The sequence below is a fragment of the Schistocerca nitens genome, chromosome 2, assembly GCF_023898315.1.
Source record: "Schistocerca nitens isolate TAMUIC-IGC-003100 chromosome 2, iqSchNite1.1, whole genome shotgun sequence".
Classification (NCBI taxonomy): domain Eukaryota; kingdom Metazoa; phylum Arthropoda; class Insecta; order Orthoptera; family Acrididae; genus Schistocerca; species Schistocerca nitens.
In genome coordinates, this window is record NC_064615.1 from 233229756 (window position 1) to 233250969 (window position 21214).

General features: G+C 42.6%; 1 protein-coding gene across 1 annotated transcript in view; it reads left to right on the top strand.

Moving 5' to 3' along the window:
* The window catches only part of LOC126234943 (hydroxyacylglutathione hydrolase, mitochondrial), a 105985-nt gene that overhangs the window by 20046 nt on the left and 64725 nt on the right, over window positions 1–21214 (top strand). The window contains 4 exon segments of the mRNA XM_049943682.1: window positions 3924–4018; window positions 4020–4040; window positions 14465–14586; window positions 20323–20650. Of these exon segments, the coding sequence (XP_049799639.1) occupies window positions 3924–4018; window positions 4020–4040; window positions 14465–14586; window positions 20323–20650 (566 nt within the window).

Genomic DNA, 21214 nt, shown 5'->3' on the forward strand with positions numbered 1-21214 from the left:
TCTCCCTCCCTCCCTCCCTCCCTCCCCCACTCTCTCTCTCTCTCTCTCTCTCTCTCTCTCTCTCTCTCTCTCTCTCTCCCTCTCCCCTCCCTGTCTCTCACTCTCTCTCACTCCCCCTCCCTCTCTCTCACTCTCGCTCCCTCCCTCCCCCTCTCTCACATTCCTCACACCTATCCCTCCCCCACTCTACCCCTCCCCTTCCCATTTCTCCCCTCCCCACCTCTCCCATCGCCAACTCTCCTGTCCCACCCTCCCACCCTCCCCTGCCTCCTCCCCTCACTCCCCTACTCCTCCCCTACACCCCTGCCACTCCCCCTCTCCCCCCACCTCCACTCCCCCACCCCTCCCCCAACTCCCCCATCCCTCCCACTACAGCACAGCCCCCCTACCCCTCTCCCCGACCTCCCCGCCCTGCCCCACTACCTCTCCTCCTACCCCCACTCCCCATCCTCTTCCTCTGTTGTGTCCTGCCCCCCCTCCCCCCACCCTGCTCTGTCACTCCCCCACTCTCCCCCCCCTCCACCCTGCTCTTACCCCCCTCCACCCTGCTCTTACCCCCCTCCACCCTGCTCTTACCCCCCTCCACCCTGCTCTTACCCCCCTCCACCCTGCTCTTACCCCCCTCCACCCTACTCTTACCCCGCTCCACCCTGCTCTTACCCCCATCCACCCTGCTCTTACCCCCCATCCACCCTGCTCTTACCCCCATCCACCCTGCTCTTACCCCCCTCCACCCTGCTCTTACCCCCCTCCACCCTGCTCTTACCCCCCTCTACCCTGCTCTTACCCCCCTCCACCCTGCTCTTACCCCCCCTCCACCCTGCTCTTACCCCCCTCCACCCTGCTCTTACCCCCCATCCACCCTGCTCTTACCCCCCATCCACCCTGCTCTTACCCCCCCTCCACCCTGCTCTTACCCCCCCCCCTCCACCCTGCTCTTACCCCCCCCTCCACCCTGCTCTTCCCCCCCCTCCACCCTGCACTTACCCCCCCTCCACCCTGCACTTACCCCCCCTCCACCCTGCACTTACCCCCCCCTCCACCCTGCACTTACCCCCCCTCCACCCTGCACTTACCCCCCCTGCACTTACCCCCCCCCACCCTGCACTTACACCCCCCCACCCTGCACTTACACCCCCCCACCCTGCACTTACACCCCCCACCCTGCACTTACACCCCCCCACCCTGCACTTACACCCCCCCACCCTGCACTTACACCCCCCCACCCTGCACTTACACCCCCCCACCCTGCACTTACACCCCCCCCACCCTGCACTTACACCCCCCCCCCCGTCCACCCTGCACTTACCCCCCCTCCACCCTGCACTTACCCCCCACCCCCACCCCATCCACCGTGCTCTTACCCCCCACCCTGCACTTCCCCCCCCCTCCGCCCTGCACTTACCCCCCCCCCCCCTCCACCCTGCACTTACCCCCCTCCACCCTGCACTTACCCCCCTCCACCCTGCACTTACCCCCCTCCACCCTGCACTTACCCCCCTCCACCCTGCACTTACCCCCCTCCACCCTGCACTTACCCCCCTCCACCCTGCACTTACCCCCCCTCCACCCTGCACTTACCCCCCTCCACCCTGCACTTACCCCCCCTCCACCCTGCACTTACCCCCCTCCACCCTGCACTTACCCCCCCTCCACCCTGCACTTACCCCCCCTCTCCACCGTGCCCTTACCCCCCCTCCACCGTGCTCTTACCCCCCCCCCTCCACCCTGCTCTTACCCCCCCCCCTCCACCCTGCTCTTACCCCCAGCCCCAGCCCCTTCACCCTTCTCTCTCCCTTGCTCTCGCCGTCTGCTGCGCTCTCGCCGCCTCCCGTGCTTTTTTGTGTCCCTTCCACTGTCTTCCTCCCTCCTCTTCCCTCTTCCTTCCCCACTCCCACTGATGTGTGTATAGTCTCTGTTGACTAGCGGTGGTGGTTGTTGTTGTTGTTGTTGTTGTTGTTGTTGTTGTTGTTGTTAGAGGTGGCGGCAGTGGTGCTTGGGAGGAGGGGATGATTAAGAATCAAAATCTATTGTTGCAGTGCAATGATTGTGTTGATTCTGTTTGTGTCCTATCCCTGCATAAGATGTGTCGGTTCCTAATTACTGCATTTGGTATAGTGTTTATGCATTTATTGGGAAATAACCCTTTCTTGGACATGTCTGCATAATGCTTCAGTACTGATTCAAAAGGTGTTGTTTGGAAGGCTTAGTATAAGCTTGTGGAACAGACTTTAGGAACTCTTTGTGCCGTAGATGAGTGAGGAGCGTGAGGACTCTCCTCTTTGTTGTGCAGTTAAGAGATGGACTAAATGTTTGTGCACAACACCAATTATATAATCATCAGTAATGCCTGGAGAAACTTTAACAGCTGAGGCATCTGCTGTGGCTCAAAAACCTTTTTATTGATAGGAATCCCTGTCAGTTTAATGCTTGACACTATTAACAGCTGGTGAGCCACCATATCACACCTCCTTGTAATGGTGTGCAGGAGCCACCATATTATTGGGGTACTTTCCACTTATCACAGGAACATTGCCACTGGATGCTCAAAGCAATGAAAAAATTCTTCCCAACTGATGAATTTCAGCACATTTCTATACATTACTTGCAGAGTACAAATAAGTCAGAAACAACAAGGTGAGGCAGTCTTCTTGTGAGCAGGCACTTCTCAAGTGGGTGATTGTCTCAGGTGGGGATGGGGTGGGAGAATGTTGAGATGCTATGAAAGTCTGTCATTGTCGCTCACCATGAAATTATACAGGAATCTACTACTTGGTCTGTGCATCTGTTTATTTGTATACAGTACCCCCCAGATGGGGCCCGTATCTTCAGCTCTCAAACTGTGTCAGTATAAAGGTGCTTCTGTAGTCTCCCAGCTTATGTGATCACAATCCCACATCTGTGACGTGATAGTGTGAGATGTCTTTGTCTTGAACACAACCCCAACCAGTACTTGTTAACTGTGGGTGGAAGCTGAATGGCCATGGCTCTGAACGATTTCAATTTTTTGCTTTCATCACCAGATAGGAAGGTTTCCTACATGATAATAGGTGTATGGCTAAATTCAATTGCTAATGTGTGTATAAGGATGACAGAACTTCCATATCATCATGGTAACTTGTGCACTAGAAAATGTTGGTTGTTTCAAATATTTAAGGACTCGGATTATCATAATATGCTTTTAGTATCAAATATATTGGACAAGGATTGCCATTCCAAAAGCTGAGAGGCAGAAGAGAATTAGTGCCTAGACACCAAGTTTGAAGAATTGCTCTTTGTGGTTCTGAAATGGGGGCAGAGGGGGAGAGGAGGGAGAGAGTGGGGGAGGGAGATGGAGAGGTGGGAGGGAGGAGGGTGGAGGAGGGTATAGAGTGGGGGAGGAAGGGGGTTCTGATGACCAACGAAAATGTAAACTAAACATCCTGGAAGTGGTGTGATGTGATGCCAGAGAATAATGGAAAAAGTAAAGTGAGCAGAAAAGATTTCAAATAATACTGAAATACTACCTGGGGTTTATAAGACAAAAGCTAACTGGGTAAGACACATCTTCAGCATGAAATGTCAAACTGCATGACGTAAGTGAATGGGAAGTGGAGGTGACTCCAGTCTGTGGATGTAGTAATATTCATTCAGTTACCAGATGATTTAAGTGATAGAAAAACACTATAGTGTACTGAAGCTTGTGCAATATAGGGAGGAGTCAGTGATGATACCACTGACTCTGCAAATAAATAGGCCCTAGTTGATACTGAATAATAAAGCATTAGAAAGGATAGGGAAAAAGACTCTTCTTAATGTATGTTTGTGAAATTGAAGTTATTGTTAGAAAACCTGTTGACAAGTTGTAAGACAAGTTTCCTTTTGGTTTATATTATAGTTTTACGAAAAATGAATTTCTTGTCTATAAAAAATTATGTGAACAGTTTCAGCTTGGAAATCTGTAGGCTTCCGAGGCACTCATAGTATAACTCAATCAGAACTACTCCCCAACATGAAGGTCCAGGTTCTGTCTGCACTGCAAGGACAATTACATGTACTTGGTAAGTCTAACAAGCTATATATTTGAAAATATCTCATCGTGAAAATCTCCTTGTTTATGTTAGAGAAAACTACTCCCAGTAGAAACACACAAGATGAAATTTAATTAACAGAAAGAGAATACAAAAAATAGCAAGCAAATGATGCAGCCAAAAGGGAATACATTTTTAAAAATATGGGAGTGACAGGAATTTATAATCTTCCTGCCTTTTTAATTATCACATTGCTTTTCCTCTTAACACCAAAAATGCTTTTTATCTCCTGACTTGCAATAGCTTCATTTTCTAAGGTAGCCATAGTAACCCTTTGTAATTACTAAAAATCTGAATCTAGTAAACCAATTTTATTTGCAATTCTCTTCATAAATTACACTGCTCACCACGGAATAGGGCTTCTTACCAATATGAAAACAAACCTGACTGTGTCATTAAGATTCTTTCATTGTTTTCACATCTCTCTTCTACTCAATTGATGACAAGTGGAACTGGCAGCAGAGGTATAAGTGCTCAAGAGAGCTCCTGATGGATAGCAAATATGTAAAGAAAATAAATATAAATGTGGTGATGAATCACAAAGTTGACTGGATTAATGTATCCTGATGCCATGACAAAGTACAAACCGGCAAAGCAGGATTGACCAAAGGGGAATTGCAAAGCTGTAGTAGCACACACGACATTGGGAAGATGGGTGCTACCTTTAGGAAAATTAGAGAACCGTTTTGAGGAAAACAGAAGCATCTCTATGAACATAACGGTATTGGTAGTATACCATTACCAGCCAAGGAAGGGAAGGTTGAAAGATGGAAGTAATATATAGCACATTCATATAAGCAAACATTTCTCAAGATAATATTATGGAATAGAATGGGAAACAGATGAAAATGAGGTGAGAGGTACGACACTCTGAGAATAATTTGGCAGAGCACTGGAAGTAGGTGAAAAACAAGACTCATGAAGTAGGAGATGTTCCCTCTGAATTATGAGATTGAGGAAGGGAGAGACAACCATAATAAAACTGTTCCACCTGATGTATGAGGTGGAAGAGACTGGCAAAATACCCTCAGACACGAGAAAATATAATAATTCCAGTTTCAAGCAAAGCAGGTACTGACAGGTGTAAATATCACTGCACCATCAGTTTGTCATGGTTGCAAATTGCTGACATGGATTATTTATGGAAAAATGGTGGCTGACCTCAGAAAAGGTCAGTTTGGGTTCTGGAGCAGTGTAGAAATAGGTGGGGCACTACTTGACCCTATGACTTATCATAGAAGATGGGTTAAAGAAAGACAAATTCATCCAGAATGAAATTTTCACTCTGCAGTGAAGTGAAGCTGTGAGGACGGGGAATGAGCTGTGCTTGGTAGCTCAGATGGTAGAGCACTTGTCCTTGAAAGGCAGGTCCCGAGTTCGAGTCTCAGTCCGGCACACAGTTTTAATCTGCCAGGAAGTTTCAAGACAAATTCATGTTTATTGCAAGAGAAAGCTGTAGCCAATGTTGGCTGGGATACATTCCTTGAAATTCTGAAGGTAGCAGGGGTGAAATACAGTGAATGAAATGTTGTTCACAGTAGATACATATACCTGAATGTAGTGATGAAAGTGAAAGACATTGAAGCGAAGTGGTAATTGTGAAAGGAATAAGACAAAGTTATTGCCTATTCCTGAAAAGTTAGTCAATGTGCACATTGAGCAAGCAGTAAAGGAAATAAAGGAGAAAGTTGGATAGGGGATTAAAGCCCAGGGAGAAGGAATAAATACTTTTAGGTTTGCCAGCAACATTGTGATTCTGTCAGAGGGGGCTAAGGACTTGGAAGAGCAGTTTAACAAAATTGATAGTCTCTTGAAATGAAGTTATAAGATGAGACTCAATTAAAGTAAAGAAAGTGCAATTGAATGTAGCTGAATTAAATCAGATGATCCTGAGGAGATTAGCATAGGAAATGTGACAAAAGTAGTAAATCAGTTTTGCTATTTTGGCAACACAGCTGACAGCAGCAGAGATAGATAGGGTGTAAAATGCAAACTGGCAATAACAAGAAAAACATTTCTGAAAATGAGAAGTTTGTTAACATCAAACATAAATTTAAGTGTTAGAAAGTCATCTCTGCAGCTATTTGTGGGAAGCGTAGCCTTGTATGGAAGTGAAATTTATACAATGAGCAATTCAAACGAGAAGAGAATTCAATCTTTTGAAATGTAGAGGAATTCTAAAAATTAGGTGCTTGGATCAAATAACTAGTGAGGAGGAACTGGATCCATTGTAAAAATGCACGAACACAGTATCAGAATTTCCACCATCCAATTTTTATTCCGCTCCCACATGTATACTAAGACACTGAATTACATAGTATCAGTACAAACGCACATAAACAAGGAGAACATTACATTAAGGCACAATCTAAAAGTGAAGTATAAATTTACCGAGCGAGGTGGCGCAGTGGTTGGACACTGGACTCACATTCGGGAGGACAACGGTTCAATCCCGCGTCCGGCCATCCTGATTTAGGTTTTCCGTGATTTCCCTAAATCGCTCGAGGCAAATGCCAGGATGGTTCCTTTCAAAGGGCACGGCCGACTTCCTTCCCTGTCCTCCTCTAATCCGATGAGACCGATGACCTCGCTGTCTGGTCTCCTTCCCCGAAACAGCCAGCCAGTGTGAAGTATAAATTTGACAAATAAACATTACAGTGGCTGAGGGTGCAGTGCACCGGCTTACATAAGACTGTTTTGCTGATTTGGGGTGGCCTCTTTAGGCTGGCCATGGAGGCACGCACTGTTTAATTATGCATACGTACTGTGTAGGGTTATAAGACTCCTTCCTCCTTGGGGAAAACTATTCACTGTGGTGATGTCTATGTCATCATTGGAAGGGGTGACTGCTGGTTCAGGTGCCATGTCATCACAGGGGAATACATTCTGAAATAGCACAGGTGTGGACAGGTGTAGCACCCACTCCCTTACAAGAAAATGTAAGGAAGTGCAGGGACAGTAGAGAAAACAAAGGTGGTAGCTGTGGTGACGAGCTATGGAGATGCAGGTGGCCCAGCATTAACTACTCTGCGTGGTGGCAGCTGCACCCAAAAAAGATGGCTCAGGAGCTGGAGGGGATGCAGACCACACCAGGGGGGCCAGCGCAGATGGTTGAGGTAGCTGCACCAGTGGTGGAGTCTCTGGCATGTGGTCGGTCATAGTTTCATGCCACGATGTCATTGGAGATGCACATGACGCAGAGGCAGCAGCCTTGGTGGTGATAGATGGCCACTTGTATCCACTGGCCAAACCTGTGGGCCCAGATGGCAGAGCCTGGACAGAACCACTGTGAGGCAAATGCTTGTGCATGGCTGAATGTCAGCCAGAGCAGATGAAGCAGTGTATGGGGCTGATGACCATGAATCATCTCCGTTGGGCTACAGTCACCAATGGGAGGGCAGCTATGTGAGCCCAAGGACCTGCTGAGGGCCTCCTCGGGAGAAAGTAGTGTGTTAAATTTTTGCATCTGAGTTTTGAAAGTATGGACCAGCCACTCCGTCTCACCATTGGACTGAGGATGAAATGGAAGGGTCTTAACAACGTGGGTGCCACTCTTTGTGCAAAAATCTTCAAAATCCTGAGTCACTGGTTGTGGACTGTTGTCCATCACATGTCATTGCAAGGAACAAATCTTTCCAAAGGCCATCAGTAGTTGCCGTGGATGTCGATGGGCAACAAACCACATAAGGAAACACTGAGAAAGTGTTAACTACTGCAAGCCAACAGGACTAATGAAGGGAGCCACAAAATCAGCATGAATATGCTCCAAGGTGCACTGGTGCACTGGCCATGGGGAAAGAGGGGCCCGTGCTGCCACTTGTTGAATGACATAAACCGAGCAGGTTGATACAACACGAGAGATCTAATTGTCAATATCTCAGCCAGCAATTCTGTACAAGAAATAGCCCAGGGGTCCAGGTGGAGAAGGTGCATAACATCCCACTGCAATGCGGATAGGATCACAACCGTGGGGCCAACTCCTCAATAGGCATTAGTAATACACCAGCAAGAATGTAAAGGTGGTGGCAGAGAGCATAATAATTATGCAAGGAATCTGATGCCCAGTCCATTGTTTATCTAGTCAGCCATGGTGAACAAACTGAATGACATGACAGCCACCAAATCCTAGAATTTGGAAACCATCCACAGTGTTTTGGGCTTCAACATCTGAATGGAAACTCAACAGTTCATCCTGATGAAATGCTGTACTGGGACCAGTTGGCAACCGAGAAAGAGCATCCACATTAACCTGTTGCACCATGGTGCGGAAATGAATCTTGTAGTTATAGTGAGACAAAAAAAGAGCTCAGCATTTGCAGGTGATGGGTCACTTTTTCTGGTTGAGATGCTGAGGATAGAAAAGATAAACCAGAGGTTTTTATCAGTAATCAAATTAAATGTCGAACTGTATATGAAAATATTAAATTTTTTAGTGTGTACACAATAGCAAGAGTTTCTTTTTCTATCTATGAGTTGCACTGTTGCACCTGATTCAGGGTTTTGAAAGACTACACAGTAAGGTGTTTGGAACCATCCACATATTTGTGCATGAGAACAGCCACAAGGCCATATTGGGAGGAGTCTGTGGTCAAAACGAGGATGTGGCCTGCTTGGAAGATAATCAAGCAAGATGCTTAGTGCTTCAACATGGTGAAAGCACACTCACAGGCGTGCCACCAGTGGAAAAGAACTTCTTTATGTAAGAGAGCATGAAGGGGCCTATCCATAGTGGCTGCATCAGGACGAAATTTATGGTAACACAAAATCTTTCTGAGAAAACCCTGCAACTCTTTGACATCGGTAGGACACGGCAAAGCCACAATGGCATTGACATGCTGGCGCAAAGGCTTTATGCCAGCCTGTGAGACACAATAGATGGCTGAAAAAAATTATGATTTGTCCAAGTTACATTTTAACCTGGTAGCCTGCAGCACCATGAACAAGACACAAATATTCTGCAAATGTTTGTCTATTGAGAAACCGGAGATCACAATATCATCCAGGCAGTTAATGCAACCCAGCATGGAGATCATGAGTTGCCCCAAAAGCTGTTGGAAAATAGGGACACTAGCCACATGAACGGCAGGTGCTGGTATTAGTATAGCCCAAAGGGGGCATTCACTTTGAGAATCCATTTAGGATCATCATCCAGATGTAGTTGCAAGTAGGCTTTTGAGAACTCTATTTCGGGAAAAAATACTGGTCCCTGGAAAGCCGTGCTAGGAATTCATTCTGACAGGGTAAGGGGTAGGTATCAAAAATAGACAGTGAATTTACAGTCTTTTTAAAAATCATCACAAAGGTGAGGGTTGCCATTAGGTTTTGCAACAGTTACTAACGGAGTATACCATTCACTAGAGGAGACAGGATTGGCAACACCCAAGGAGATGAGGTGATCGGGCTCTGATTTGACTTGCTCCCATAAAGCTATTGGGATTGGGCAGGCATGAAAAAAATGATGGCGTGCCAATAATTTCATTTTGATGTGAGCCTTAAAATTGGTAGCACACACTAAACCTTCCCAAAACAGTGATGAAAATACCAAGCAGAGAGCATCCAGTTGTTGGCAAGGAACTTGATCAGATAAAAGATGCACTTTGTCAGAAATAGAGGATCTAAAGCATCTAACCCAAAAAAGTTTTCAGTGTTGACATCTTCTACTACTAAAAAGGTCAAAGGCCAAACGACACCTGTATACACGGTGAGAGTAGAAGACTGTTCCAGTACGGGTATTTGTTGTTTATTGTAACTCACCAACTAACATGAGAGAGGAGACAATGCTGGTGATCAAAGGTCCACATAGGTTTGAGAATTTAATGAAGTCACTCTCAAATTCATCAGGGGGATGTAATTTGGGTTCCTCTGTGTTTACTGGTTGCCTGGCCTGGCGAGGTGTGATGTCACTGGGCAGCTACTACGCCGTGTCCACGGGACTCGCATGTTGTTGCTAGTGCTGTGTTCTTGCTTCCTTGAGTATAGTGCATGACCTGTGGCATATTCCGGTACAAAGTGGTATCTGTTGTAATCATGCTAGTTATCCACAGTATTTTCTGAGTGAAATTAGCAAAAACACATTGTACTGTGCTGTTGCTAAATACAGCAGCTCTGGGCATAGAACCAAGGGCAATCTTTACTATTGGTTTTGAAAAGACTTAGAACTCCAACATGAATGGTTGTGTCATTGTAAACTAGAGAACAGGATCAATATTAAAAATGCAGGGATATGTTCTGAACATGTTCATCCTCAGGATTGCAAATGGGACATGCAGAATGAGTTTTTTCATCTACCTACAAGAAATTTGATGAAGCCAAATGGAGTTCCATCGTAGAAAATACGAAATTGACACAGAAATAAACCTGATCAACTGTCACTTATTGGAAGCTCACAGGAGTGTGAGTGGACGTCCATATCAGAACATTAGAATGGCCGTATAGCTATTTTCATGTCGCACAACCCAAGCTGTGAGATACATCTTCCTCAAAGATTGTGAAGGAAACTTCATTGACATGATAAACTACATTTTTGATGTGTTGAATTCAAGATACACCCAAGATCAGAAAGCACCATAATAGAAGTGATTATGGGTTCAGCCTCAGAAGTTAATATGAACAGGTGTTTGGAAATTTTCTCAAATATGTCACGAGGCGAAGGAAACAGTCTCCTCATTTCAAAAAGGATTTGCTATGTCAATAAATGTGCTTTTTATACTTTTTGTAGGTGTAAAAAATGCTGTGGCAACCTACATCCTGACTGTCAGACTGAATCAAGGTTGTCTCGAAAATTTATTTTCTAGAATTCATGGTCATTTTATAATCATTCGATGCTCTTCAAGGTTCAAAATGAAATTCACTTACTAATTTTGACTGGTAATGCAACAAATATACCTTCATCCCTTGGTGCTTGAATTGCAGAGGAAAAAGAGGAAACTTCTGCAGAAGAAACAGCAGGCGAATTCGAGAATTTTATTTCTAGTGAGTTGTTGAAGAAAGTAGCTGACTTGTCACATTACGATACATCAGATGAAGGTTATTTCCATTGAGATTGTGATCTTAATGAGCTCCAGTGAAGACATTACTCACAAAGTCTTAAAATACATGGTGGATACATTACATTCAAGTGTAAAAGCATGAACAGTTCATTAGGAATTAAAACAGCAAAATGCCATGTCACTGTAAATCTACCAGCCAAACATGAAAGATGTGCTTGCTTCTCCATCTCATGAGTGGTTTGCTACAATATCAGATTTCAAAATAATTTTTGCATCTTTTCATGGAGCAAATATTTTGCATTGCAAACGCGTGATGGAATCATTACAAGTCATTGATTTGTATGGAAGAATGAGAACTTTCATCCAAATGAGATTTTTTAATAAAAGAGCCAAAGGGTGTGGTATGAAGTTAGCTTTAGTGAAAAGAAATCTTCACTGGACTGCACAGTCTTCAGCAAATTCAAACTAAATTTTCCGCAGTCAGCATCATCAGGTAAGTTTCGTAATCTCTAGCTTATTATTGTGTAAATGTGTGTGAACTATAGCAGCTCATAAGGCTGTAAAGTATTTCAGTGTAGCACGTCCTTAAGCCGTAAGTTTTGGTAACAATCGTCTACAGCTAAGTTTGGATGTTAACAAGTGTTGTTATCACTGCTTTTATTGCTTAACGTTTCCTTTCGAATATTTCAAAAACTACTTCTTTCAAATCATCTTGAATATCGTCAATGAAATGCTAAAAATGGAATGAAGAGAGACATGAAAAATTGTTTTAAAATGCAAGATTCCCCATTAGTGAGAGCACGACTGCACCAGTGCTGGCTGCCAAGCGATGTAATACGCTGCACTCACTGGAGTGGCATACCTTTCTAAGCTGTGTACCTTGGCACCCACATCTACTTTCATTTTTAACATGTTGTCCATAACATTTACTTCAGTACAAAGTTTGTTTGGGGCTACCGTCACTTGGAAAATGCTGTCCACATCAGTGTTCATATCTAACGAAGGTGGTTGAAATTTGCCTACAGGCAGAATATGTCCCCCTTTATTTTACAATAATTGCACGTCGCCCAATGCTTTGTGCACATGGCCCACTCATGTTGAACAAAGCAATAAGGGCATGATGGAGGAGAGGCACAAGGCCACTGTTGTGAAGTGGACTGCTGTGGCTGTTTAGCAGAACACTGCCCACTGCACCGAAGAGACTGTGATTGCATGGCTGCAACATCGTCTTCCCCCTGCAATCTAACCGAGGCAGCTGAGAAGGAGAAGCAATGGTGGCTACTTTCCACAAACTTCTATCTAATTTCCAGTTTTCCTAGATACTTCAAAATAATGGGCAATGTTCAAAACTGGGATTTTCATATTGTAAAGTGCACTCACAAACTTCTCTATCAGGGGCGAAGTGTATTGTAACATCATGAACCATGGAATCAAAATATGCGTTTCGGTGAGCTTAAGTAACAAATTGGCAAACAGCTAAGCCCATGATGCTCCACTGCCAACTGCCACTGTTGCAGTAGAGCTCAACATGAGCAGCAATAACATGAGTATATTTACAAAGCTAAGTAGAAAGCAGCTGACACATCTCATCGAGAGAGAGATTGGCAGCTTCCTGAAGAAGAACTAGCTGACACAAAAGGTGATAAACATGAAGAGAATCTAAGTCTGACACATGTTGGAGTTGGCAACATCAAAAGCTTGGAAATTTGGCAAAGATATTTTTCATGTGTGTCCTAGTCTTCTGCAGGATCATCATACAGAGGAAACAAGGGGGGGGGGGGAGGGGGGGGCTGCATCAGTGGCAGTGAACCCTGGTGCGTCAACGATGCTGCCAAATGGTTTAGTGTGATGGCGAGAGCCTGCTGCTGGTTTATGAGAGCTCACTGCCGTTCACCAAAGTACTGAAAAATTTCTTCCATTGACAAATTGGCCACAGTGAACCGCAAATGCGCAAATAAAACAGGTGGAGTAGAATACCGCACTTGTTGTCAAAAATATTGTAACGATGCACAAACACAATATCAGAATTCCCACCAACCAACTTTTATTATGCTTCCACATGAAGGAATATACTAAGACACTTAATGACACAGTAATTAGCACAAATACACATAACCAAGGAGTACATCAGGGCACAGTCTAACAGTGAAATATGTACAGGCTGGGGCAAATAAAAGTGGCCCGGAGAACAGAGTGCCAGGGTACAAAGAAACACAGCACAGGAAAGGAAATACAATACTAACCAGATGATAGCAGATGTTGAAAGTGACCAATATTCAGATCTTGGCCTTGTTTGGGCCCTGGTCAGCAAGTTGCTGAAGGCAGATCGAAGGTGGACTACCGGAATTGCTGCAGTCTCATCTGGTATGTTCTGCTGCAGTTCTTGAAGACTGAGGGGTGTTGCGATACATCTTGGACTTGAGGGCTCCCCACACAAAGTAATTGCACACTGACAGATCAGGTGATCTGGGTGGCCAGCTGCGGCTATGAACATATGACCTCTGCTAACAAAGATTGTGTAAATGTGCACCAAGGTTCGGCCAGTTGTATGGGCAGTTGCTCCATCCTGTTGGAAGTAACTGTAGGTCTTTTTCTTCTCTGTTAATGTGTACATTCATGTCCACTCATTGGGGTCACTTTTATTTGCCCCACCCTGTATTTGTCAAGTAAACATTAGAGTGGCCAAGGACCCAGTATGCCATCTTACATAAGGTTGTGTCGATGTGAGCAGCCTCTTTAGACCGGCCATGGAGGCGTGCGCTGTTTAGTTATGTTACAACAGAATAGCATTGTAAAGAATGACATTTGTAGGACAACTTGAGTAAAAGAAGGAATTGGTTGATAGGACATATCCTGAAGCATGAAGGAATTGTCCATTTGGTAGTGAAGGGAACTGTATAGGATAACAATTGAAGAAAGGGACCAAGGCTTGAATACAGTAAGCAAGTTCAAATGTATATAGGTTGCAGTACCTTGCCTGAATGAAGAGGCTTGCATTGGATAGACTAGCTTGTAGAGCTACATCAAACCAATTTTCAGACTCAAGACCACAAAAATCGCAAATATTCTATTTTATAGATTGTAGTGTGAATATTTGTAGAAGAATGATTCTAAATACCAATAAATTGCAAGAACATTGCAGAAGGTTATATGTAAAAGACTTCAAATGACGGTTCAATCCAGTCTGTTTATTACATTTTCATAACAATTCTACTGTTAATTAGTCTAGAAGTAAAGAGGTTTATACAAGGAAAAATTCAATAGAGATGGATGAAAGAGCAAGTAATAAATGTTAAGTTAGGTCTGTGTTCTGTGTAGTAGTTCATTGTTACTTATATTGAACTTTTTAGATTTTTTGTGAATTCATTTTATCATTTTTAATTTTTTCTTTTCTTTTTATTTCAGATTGTGGATGAAGCAACAAAACAAGCAGCTGTTGTTGACCCTGTGGATCCTGACAAAGTACTGCAGGCCGTACAGCAGGAAGGAGTGAATTTAACAACTGTTCTTACAACTCATCATCACTGGTAAAGAAAATGATATTTCTTCATTACATTACAGGAACCTTGTTGTGTGTGAAAAAGACAACACCCAAATGTAATGGGTCAAGGCTTGCAGTGGTGGGAAGGGGGAGGGTAGCATATCTGTTGCCCAGACTTCTTGTGACATACGTAACTCTTATTTTATAGAAATTTTGTGGCTGATAAATTAGTTTTTGGCAAAGTCTCACACTTGGCAGCAAGAACTTGCACATACTGTAGCAATGTGTGGACCTACAATGAATCTAAATAGAACACTTGACTTAAATTTTAAAGATGAGATTCACTTAATACTTGTAATGAAACTTATGGCACTTTTCTCATTGTTTCCTTCCGTATGTGTTATATTCATTTCCACACATCAGTCCTGATTAACACACCAACAAACACCAGTACTTGTCTGTTAACTGTCGCCATCCGTTTATGATGAAACACTCCCTTCTCTTCGTACTTGGTAAACCTACATTAGGATGCAGGTTCGCTACACAAACATGAATCTGGTGTTAACCGGCTTTCATTTCTCGCTGTCAGTCCTCCATTGTAATTGTTACAGACTTTCCCCATCATCTTGACCACTCCCTGAAAAACTGAAAACTTACAGCTATCTTAAGTATAAAATATACTGGGACATTTTATGCCACTGATAGCCCTGCCCCTTAGTCACATGAGTCATGAAAAGCTCATTTGCAAGATATATTCCATGCACCTACTGAGCATATCCTGTTCCACTCCTGTCACAAGTATATCTTAACGTCATCAGAGGCAGGACTACCTGTAAAAAAAAGTCATTGCATATATGAACTTTGCTGCAACTTCTGCACAGCCTTTTATGTGGTCATGATCCCCACCACATTATCCACTTGAATAAATGCCTACCTTCAATCTCAGATTTTAAAACGTTGTCTGTTGCAAGCATTTCATTAATGCATTTCCTCTTCTCCAGTGCTGATGTGACTTCTTTAAATTAGTGTCATCAGTTGCTTTTCTACTTAGATACTGAATAATTTTAGTTGTCCTTCTTCGCTGCATGGTTCGCAGGAAAGCTTCTGTAAAGTTTGGAAGGTAGGAGACGAGATACTGGCAGAAGTAAAGCTGTGAGTACCGGGCGTGAGTCTTGCTTCGGTAGCTCAGACGGTAGAGCACTTGCCCGCGAAAGGCAAAGGTCCCGAGTTTGAGTCTCGGTCGGGCACACAGTTTTAATCTGCCAGGAAGTTTCATATCAGCGCACACTCTGTTGCAGAGTGAAAATCTCATTCTGGGACAATTTGTAACATTTAGCTCCACTGCGCAATTATGATAAAACTACTGCTAGGTTGAGACAGCAATGGAAAAATTGGACAGTCGTGAAGTGTTCTGGTCCGAGCTTACATGTGATGAAGGGGCCCAGCCACCTTTACTTGTGCCACTTACAACTCAATCTCATCTTTCTGCATATATTTATGATGTATTGTATTTAGTAACAATATAGATTGTCAACGTTTTAAATTCAAACACTGATTCTCGATAAACATCCTCGGGTCAGAACCAACGAAACGTTGACCATTTCCAGCTAACGAGTTCTTACTGGCTGGTGACTTGTTATGTCACCCAGCAGTCAGTGCTGCCACCACACTACACTAACATGTAAACATGTGGTAATCGAACCATTTCCCAATACACTACTGCCACACATTATACCATAAACCACATAGTTTTGAGGATTCTTTGATTTAAGTTCATCTTGAAAATAGAAAAAAATTATAGCTTATGCAGTGAAAAGTGTGAAATATGGTGAATACTGCCAGATTATCTCATCTCGGATGTTCATTTTTCACCTGCAGTCAATAGCTGTATAGCATGGTGATGTCACACTAATGCAGTGGCTTCTAGTGTATAGAGTGATAAACAGCAAGCTTACTTGGGATCAGTGTAATTAAAACTGATCAGCTTAATAATTCTGATTAATCCAATGCCAAAGGGTTAAGCTTGACAGCAAACTCTTTATTCAATGAAAACAGGAATCTAATTAATTGTAAACTAGATTGTCAATACAGAACCAAAAACATGGAACATAAAAAACGTAGGAATAAACATTGTGCATGGAGAATGCACAAGCATGGGTGCACGGAGGCATTCAGACAGTCGCTCATCCCATTCTCCCTACATGAATGGAACAGGAGGAAACTCTAATAAATGGTACAATGGGACATACCCTCTGCCGTTGACCTCACGGTTGTTTGCAGAGTATAGACACAGATGTAGATGTGGTAGACTACTACTTCTTGCAGTTGTGGCATTACCAATGGGCTTTAGACTGTAGACTTTTGTGAGCACATGCAATTGACCCTGTGTGGACTACTTGCATCTCAATTATTCATTTATATAGGAGTGTGTGTGCCACAATATGATATTTCAAAGCAAGGGTGCAATGAAAATGTATCCCAAACATGTCCTTATCATTAAATGTCAATTAATAACACAGCAACAACACGAGACTTGGAGAAATGTTGTGGTAAACAAGACTTGAGACAACGGTCATACAATTAAGTCTTAGCATAAAGCATAATGATGTTGCTGACATATTGAAAGGATGTGGGTTCGCAACCCACAACATGCAATTCTTCTTTTCTTCATCATAGTGTTAACACAGTCTGGGATTCGTTATGAATATAATACTAGTAGTTCTCATTTAACATTTCCATCTGATTAGAGTAAAAATTAAAAAAAATAAAAAATAAAAAAAATCAGTGCTGCTGGTGGCCAGGCACAGAAATAATCTTGACAGCAGCAATTCAGCTGCTACACCACATGACACTGCAGGTGCATACACTGTGCGACACTTCACTTCTCTGTACTAGCACATAACAGTTGTCATGTCGGATGCTATAGATGTATTGCAAATGGAGTGACCACAGCTTCCGCTTAGGTTTCATTTATATATAGTTATACGTCATACACTTTTCACTACTGTGCATTAATTTTACTTACGGTAGTTCTGCTTGGAGCCCTTCGACAGAATCCAGAATGTACAGTGCCCCTACTGCCTACGGCCAATGTAGGCTACTCGATTTGCTATGTGCAGCATCATAGTGAACAGGACGTGTTTAGTGAACAGTTGCATGATGGCTTGTTCATCTTGGTTGTAGTTTTCAATGTCGTTTAATGCTTTGTGATGGCAGACATTGTTATAGATGTAACAGGTTGCTGAGACAAAGAAACATAGAAATCACATTAGGCTTAACTGTATTTCACATTCACTGGTATAAATAAGTACCACATGTGAAGGAAAACTTGTGTGTATAAACGTGTTTTCACAAAACTTGCTATGTTTGTTCTACAGCAAGTGATGAGTTCGAAGTAAAAGCAGTGCACGTAGGCAATATTGTAGAATGCTCTGTTTCAACCACTCAGCACAATGAATAAGGAAAAGACCATAAGCACTGTGCTCACTGCTCACGTCACTAGAGTACATTGCACTGCTATTGACTGCAGAAGGAACCCCCCCCCCCCCCCCCCACACACACACACACACACACACACACACACACACACTTGCTAGTTTCTGACGCCTTTCATCTTTCATTGTACTTCACAGTTTTTGGTTTAATTCACCACGTTGCATCAATTTTTACTTTTTTCTGGGTGATCACAAAGGAAAGATTTTGCAAAAACACTTGTTTCAAAGTATAATTTGTAGTCGAAGCATATCAGAAAATATGCTCAATTAACTTATACCAGACACCAATTTTAATTTTTTGACACGGTTTACTTGTTAGTACACACATGATTTTCTTAAGAACTGATGACATTCATTAACACAAATTATAGTCTAAACATTGTATTGTACGTTTAATTTCCTTCACTTATATACATTTTATACAATTTATTGGAGAGGATTACGATTTTTAATTATATATGCCAGTTATATGTTTCTGCTTGTATTTTGCTGGTTTTAACATTTTTCTTAACATTTTTCTCGATTCTACGTTTTTCTCACTTCTGCATTTTATTAAGTCTGAACCACGTGAAAACCTAGAATAAGGGTTTCAATTTCTATTAAAGTGTGAAGTGCCTTTTTATTTTCTTATGCATTTTCGTATTCTTAACTTCTGCTTCATATTAAAAGATGACTTATTGGAGACATTTGCAACAGAGTAAAGGATCCCACTCTGAACGTTAAACAAGAAAAGCACATATCAAAATTATATTTTCATCTTGAATTGTGCTGGTAAAATTTACAATCCAACTCAGATTCCTACCATCCGTCCTGTTTTCAAAATTCAGTTAATTTAAGGGAGAGAAGTCTTGTGTACTCTCTGCCTGTGAATAGTGTAAACTTAATTCTATGTGTTATCATATTTTAAATATTTGTACATTGTATTTTATGAGATGGAAATTGGGAACGAGTCCTGCATTCGTCTAAATGAGTGTGGAAAAACTACCTAAAAACCACATTCAGACTGGTTAATGTACAAGACCAAAAGTCTTTCACCTGCAGCATGAATTTGATTGGGATATGGCTCCCTTTCCAATCTCACAAGATAGGTACTGCTCATTAAGCTATAGGGGATGGATATCATGATGTGCAATGCAACTTGAAGGTAGCAAGGGCTCTGCTCTCCCTCTAAAAGATATATAAACATGTAGTGACTTTGTAACCGGTGGAGACTGAGAGAGGAGGAGGCAAATATTTATCCTCTCTGCACACAAAAGTGCAGGATGCATTATAGAATGGCTTGAACAGGTATGAGCTAAGTGTGTGTCAATGCTTCACCCAGGAAGGGGGGGGGGGGGAGGTGAAGCACCAAATACAGGACATTAGACTAATTTGCCTGTAATATATTGGGAGTTCATCCACACAAAAAATAGTTATTTAAGCAGTAATGATGGTTTTAAGAGTTTGATCCAAATGGCCTTCATCTGAACAACTTCTGATATTGTAAAGCAAAACCATGTTGACATGGTGTTGAAAGAAACATTGAGAAAAATGTGATAAACATGTTTTTGAAATTGGTAATAGAAGTTGCCTGCAACAGTTCTGTTCTGTGGGCATTTGATGGATGGATTTTTGCTGTAGATTTTAGACACTAAGTTTCTGCACATCTGGGATCCTTCCAACACACTCACTGCTACTGCTGTTGAAGTTTGACATACTGTCATGTTTTCTGTGCACAAAAAGCTTAATCATTCTGTGGTGTCCCAAAACAATGGATAAGAACCAGTGAACTAAACATACATAGCCAAAGCAACCCTTACAATTTTAAGCCATGTGGACAATTTAATCAAATGTTACTTAATTTTAAATGTAATTGTATTTTTCACTGAATATTCTTCAGTGTTGTGTCCTTATAAATTTTGTCTGTTGGTGCATTTGATAATAGTAACAAAATATAAACATTTATTAGAAGCTGCCCAAAATACTAGATACTGATTAAGTGAGATGTGCATTTTTAATTCATTGAAGCTGAAGCTGCACTGAAGTACTGTTTCAATATCTTCTTTCGTTAAAAATCATGCTCAGTATGTTTCAGTGTCTGCCAAGAATGAGAACTACAGTTCTTTGGTAGTTACTTAAATCATGGACATTATACAATTTTTAATTATTTAATAATTTTTTGCACTTTGATACCTTAACAAACTATTACTTAGTTCAAGTGAAACATAAATGATTTGCTGTATGCCTAAGAGTTTAAAAATAAGTTATTGAGTCACAGCTGCAATTTTTTACATGTTTACTGATTACAGGGATCATGCTGGAGGGAATGAAAACATTGCAAAGAAAGTGGCAGGACTGCAAGTTTTAGGAGGTGATGAGCGTGTGGGTGCACTCACCTGGAAGGTCAAGCACGGTGATGAGTTGAATGTGGGTAATCTCCATATTCGCTGTCTGGCTACTCCGTGCCATACGTCTGGACATATATGCTATGTAGTTGGTGCACAGGGAGAGCCAGCACCTGCTGTATTTACTGGTGATACTCTTTTCATAGCTGGTTGTGGACGCTTTTTTGAAGGCACGCCACAACAGATGTACCATGCCCTTGTGGAAGTACTAGGAACATTGCCTGATGACACAGTATGTGCTTTGTATGCATTTTCCTTAACCATATTATCTTTTGAAAAACTGTTGTAATTTTTCTGATACATTAAAATAAGATTTTCGTCAGTACAGACAGCATCAATTTGCAATCAAACGTGTGAATATCTGTACTTAACTGTTTTTAGGACTGCACTGTCAATTGCTGAAATACTTAGTGTGATGTTCCACAGTTTAATGGTGTGATAGAGAGACTGTATATGTTTGGGCTTCTAGCCATACCGATAATTCTCTTTTGTTCAAAATTGTATTTTCAGCTCCAGAGAAGCCCAAAAATACACTCCTGGAAATGGAAAAAAGAACACATTGACACCGGTGTGTCAGACCCACCATACTTGCTCCGGACACTGCGAGAGGGCTGTACAAGCAATGATCACACACACGGCACAGCGGACACACCAGGAACCGCGGTGTTGGCCGTCGAATGGCGCTAGCTGCGCAGCATTTGTGCACCGCCGCCGTCAGTGTCAGCTAGTTTGCCATGGCATACGGAGCTCCATCGCAGTCTTTAACACTGGTAGCATGCCGCGACAGCGTGGACGT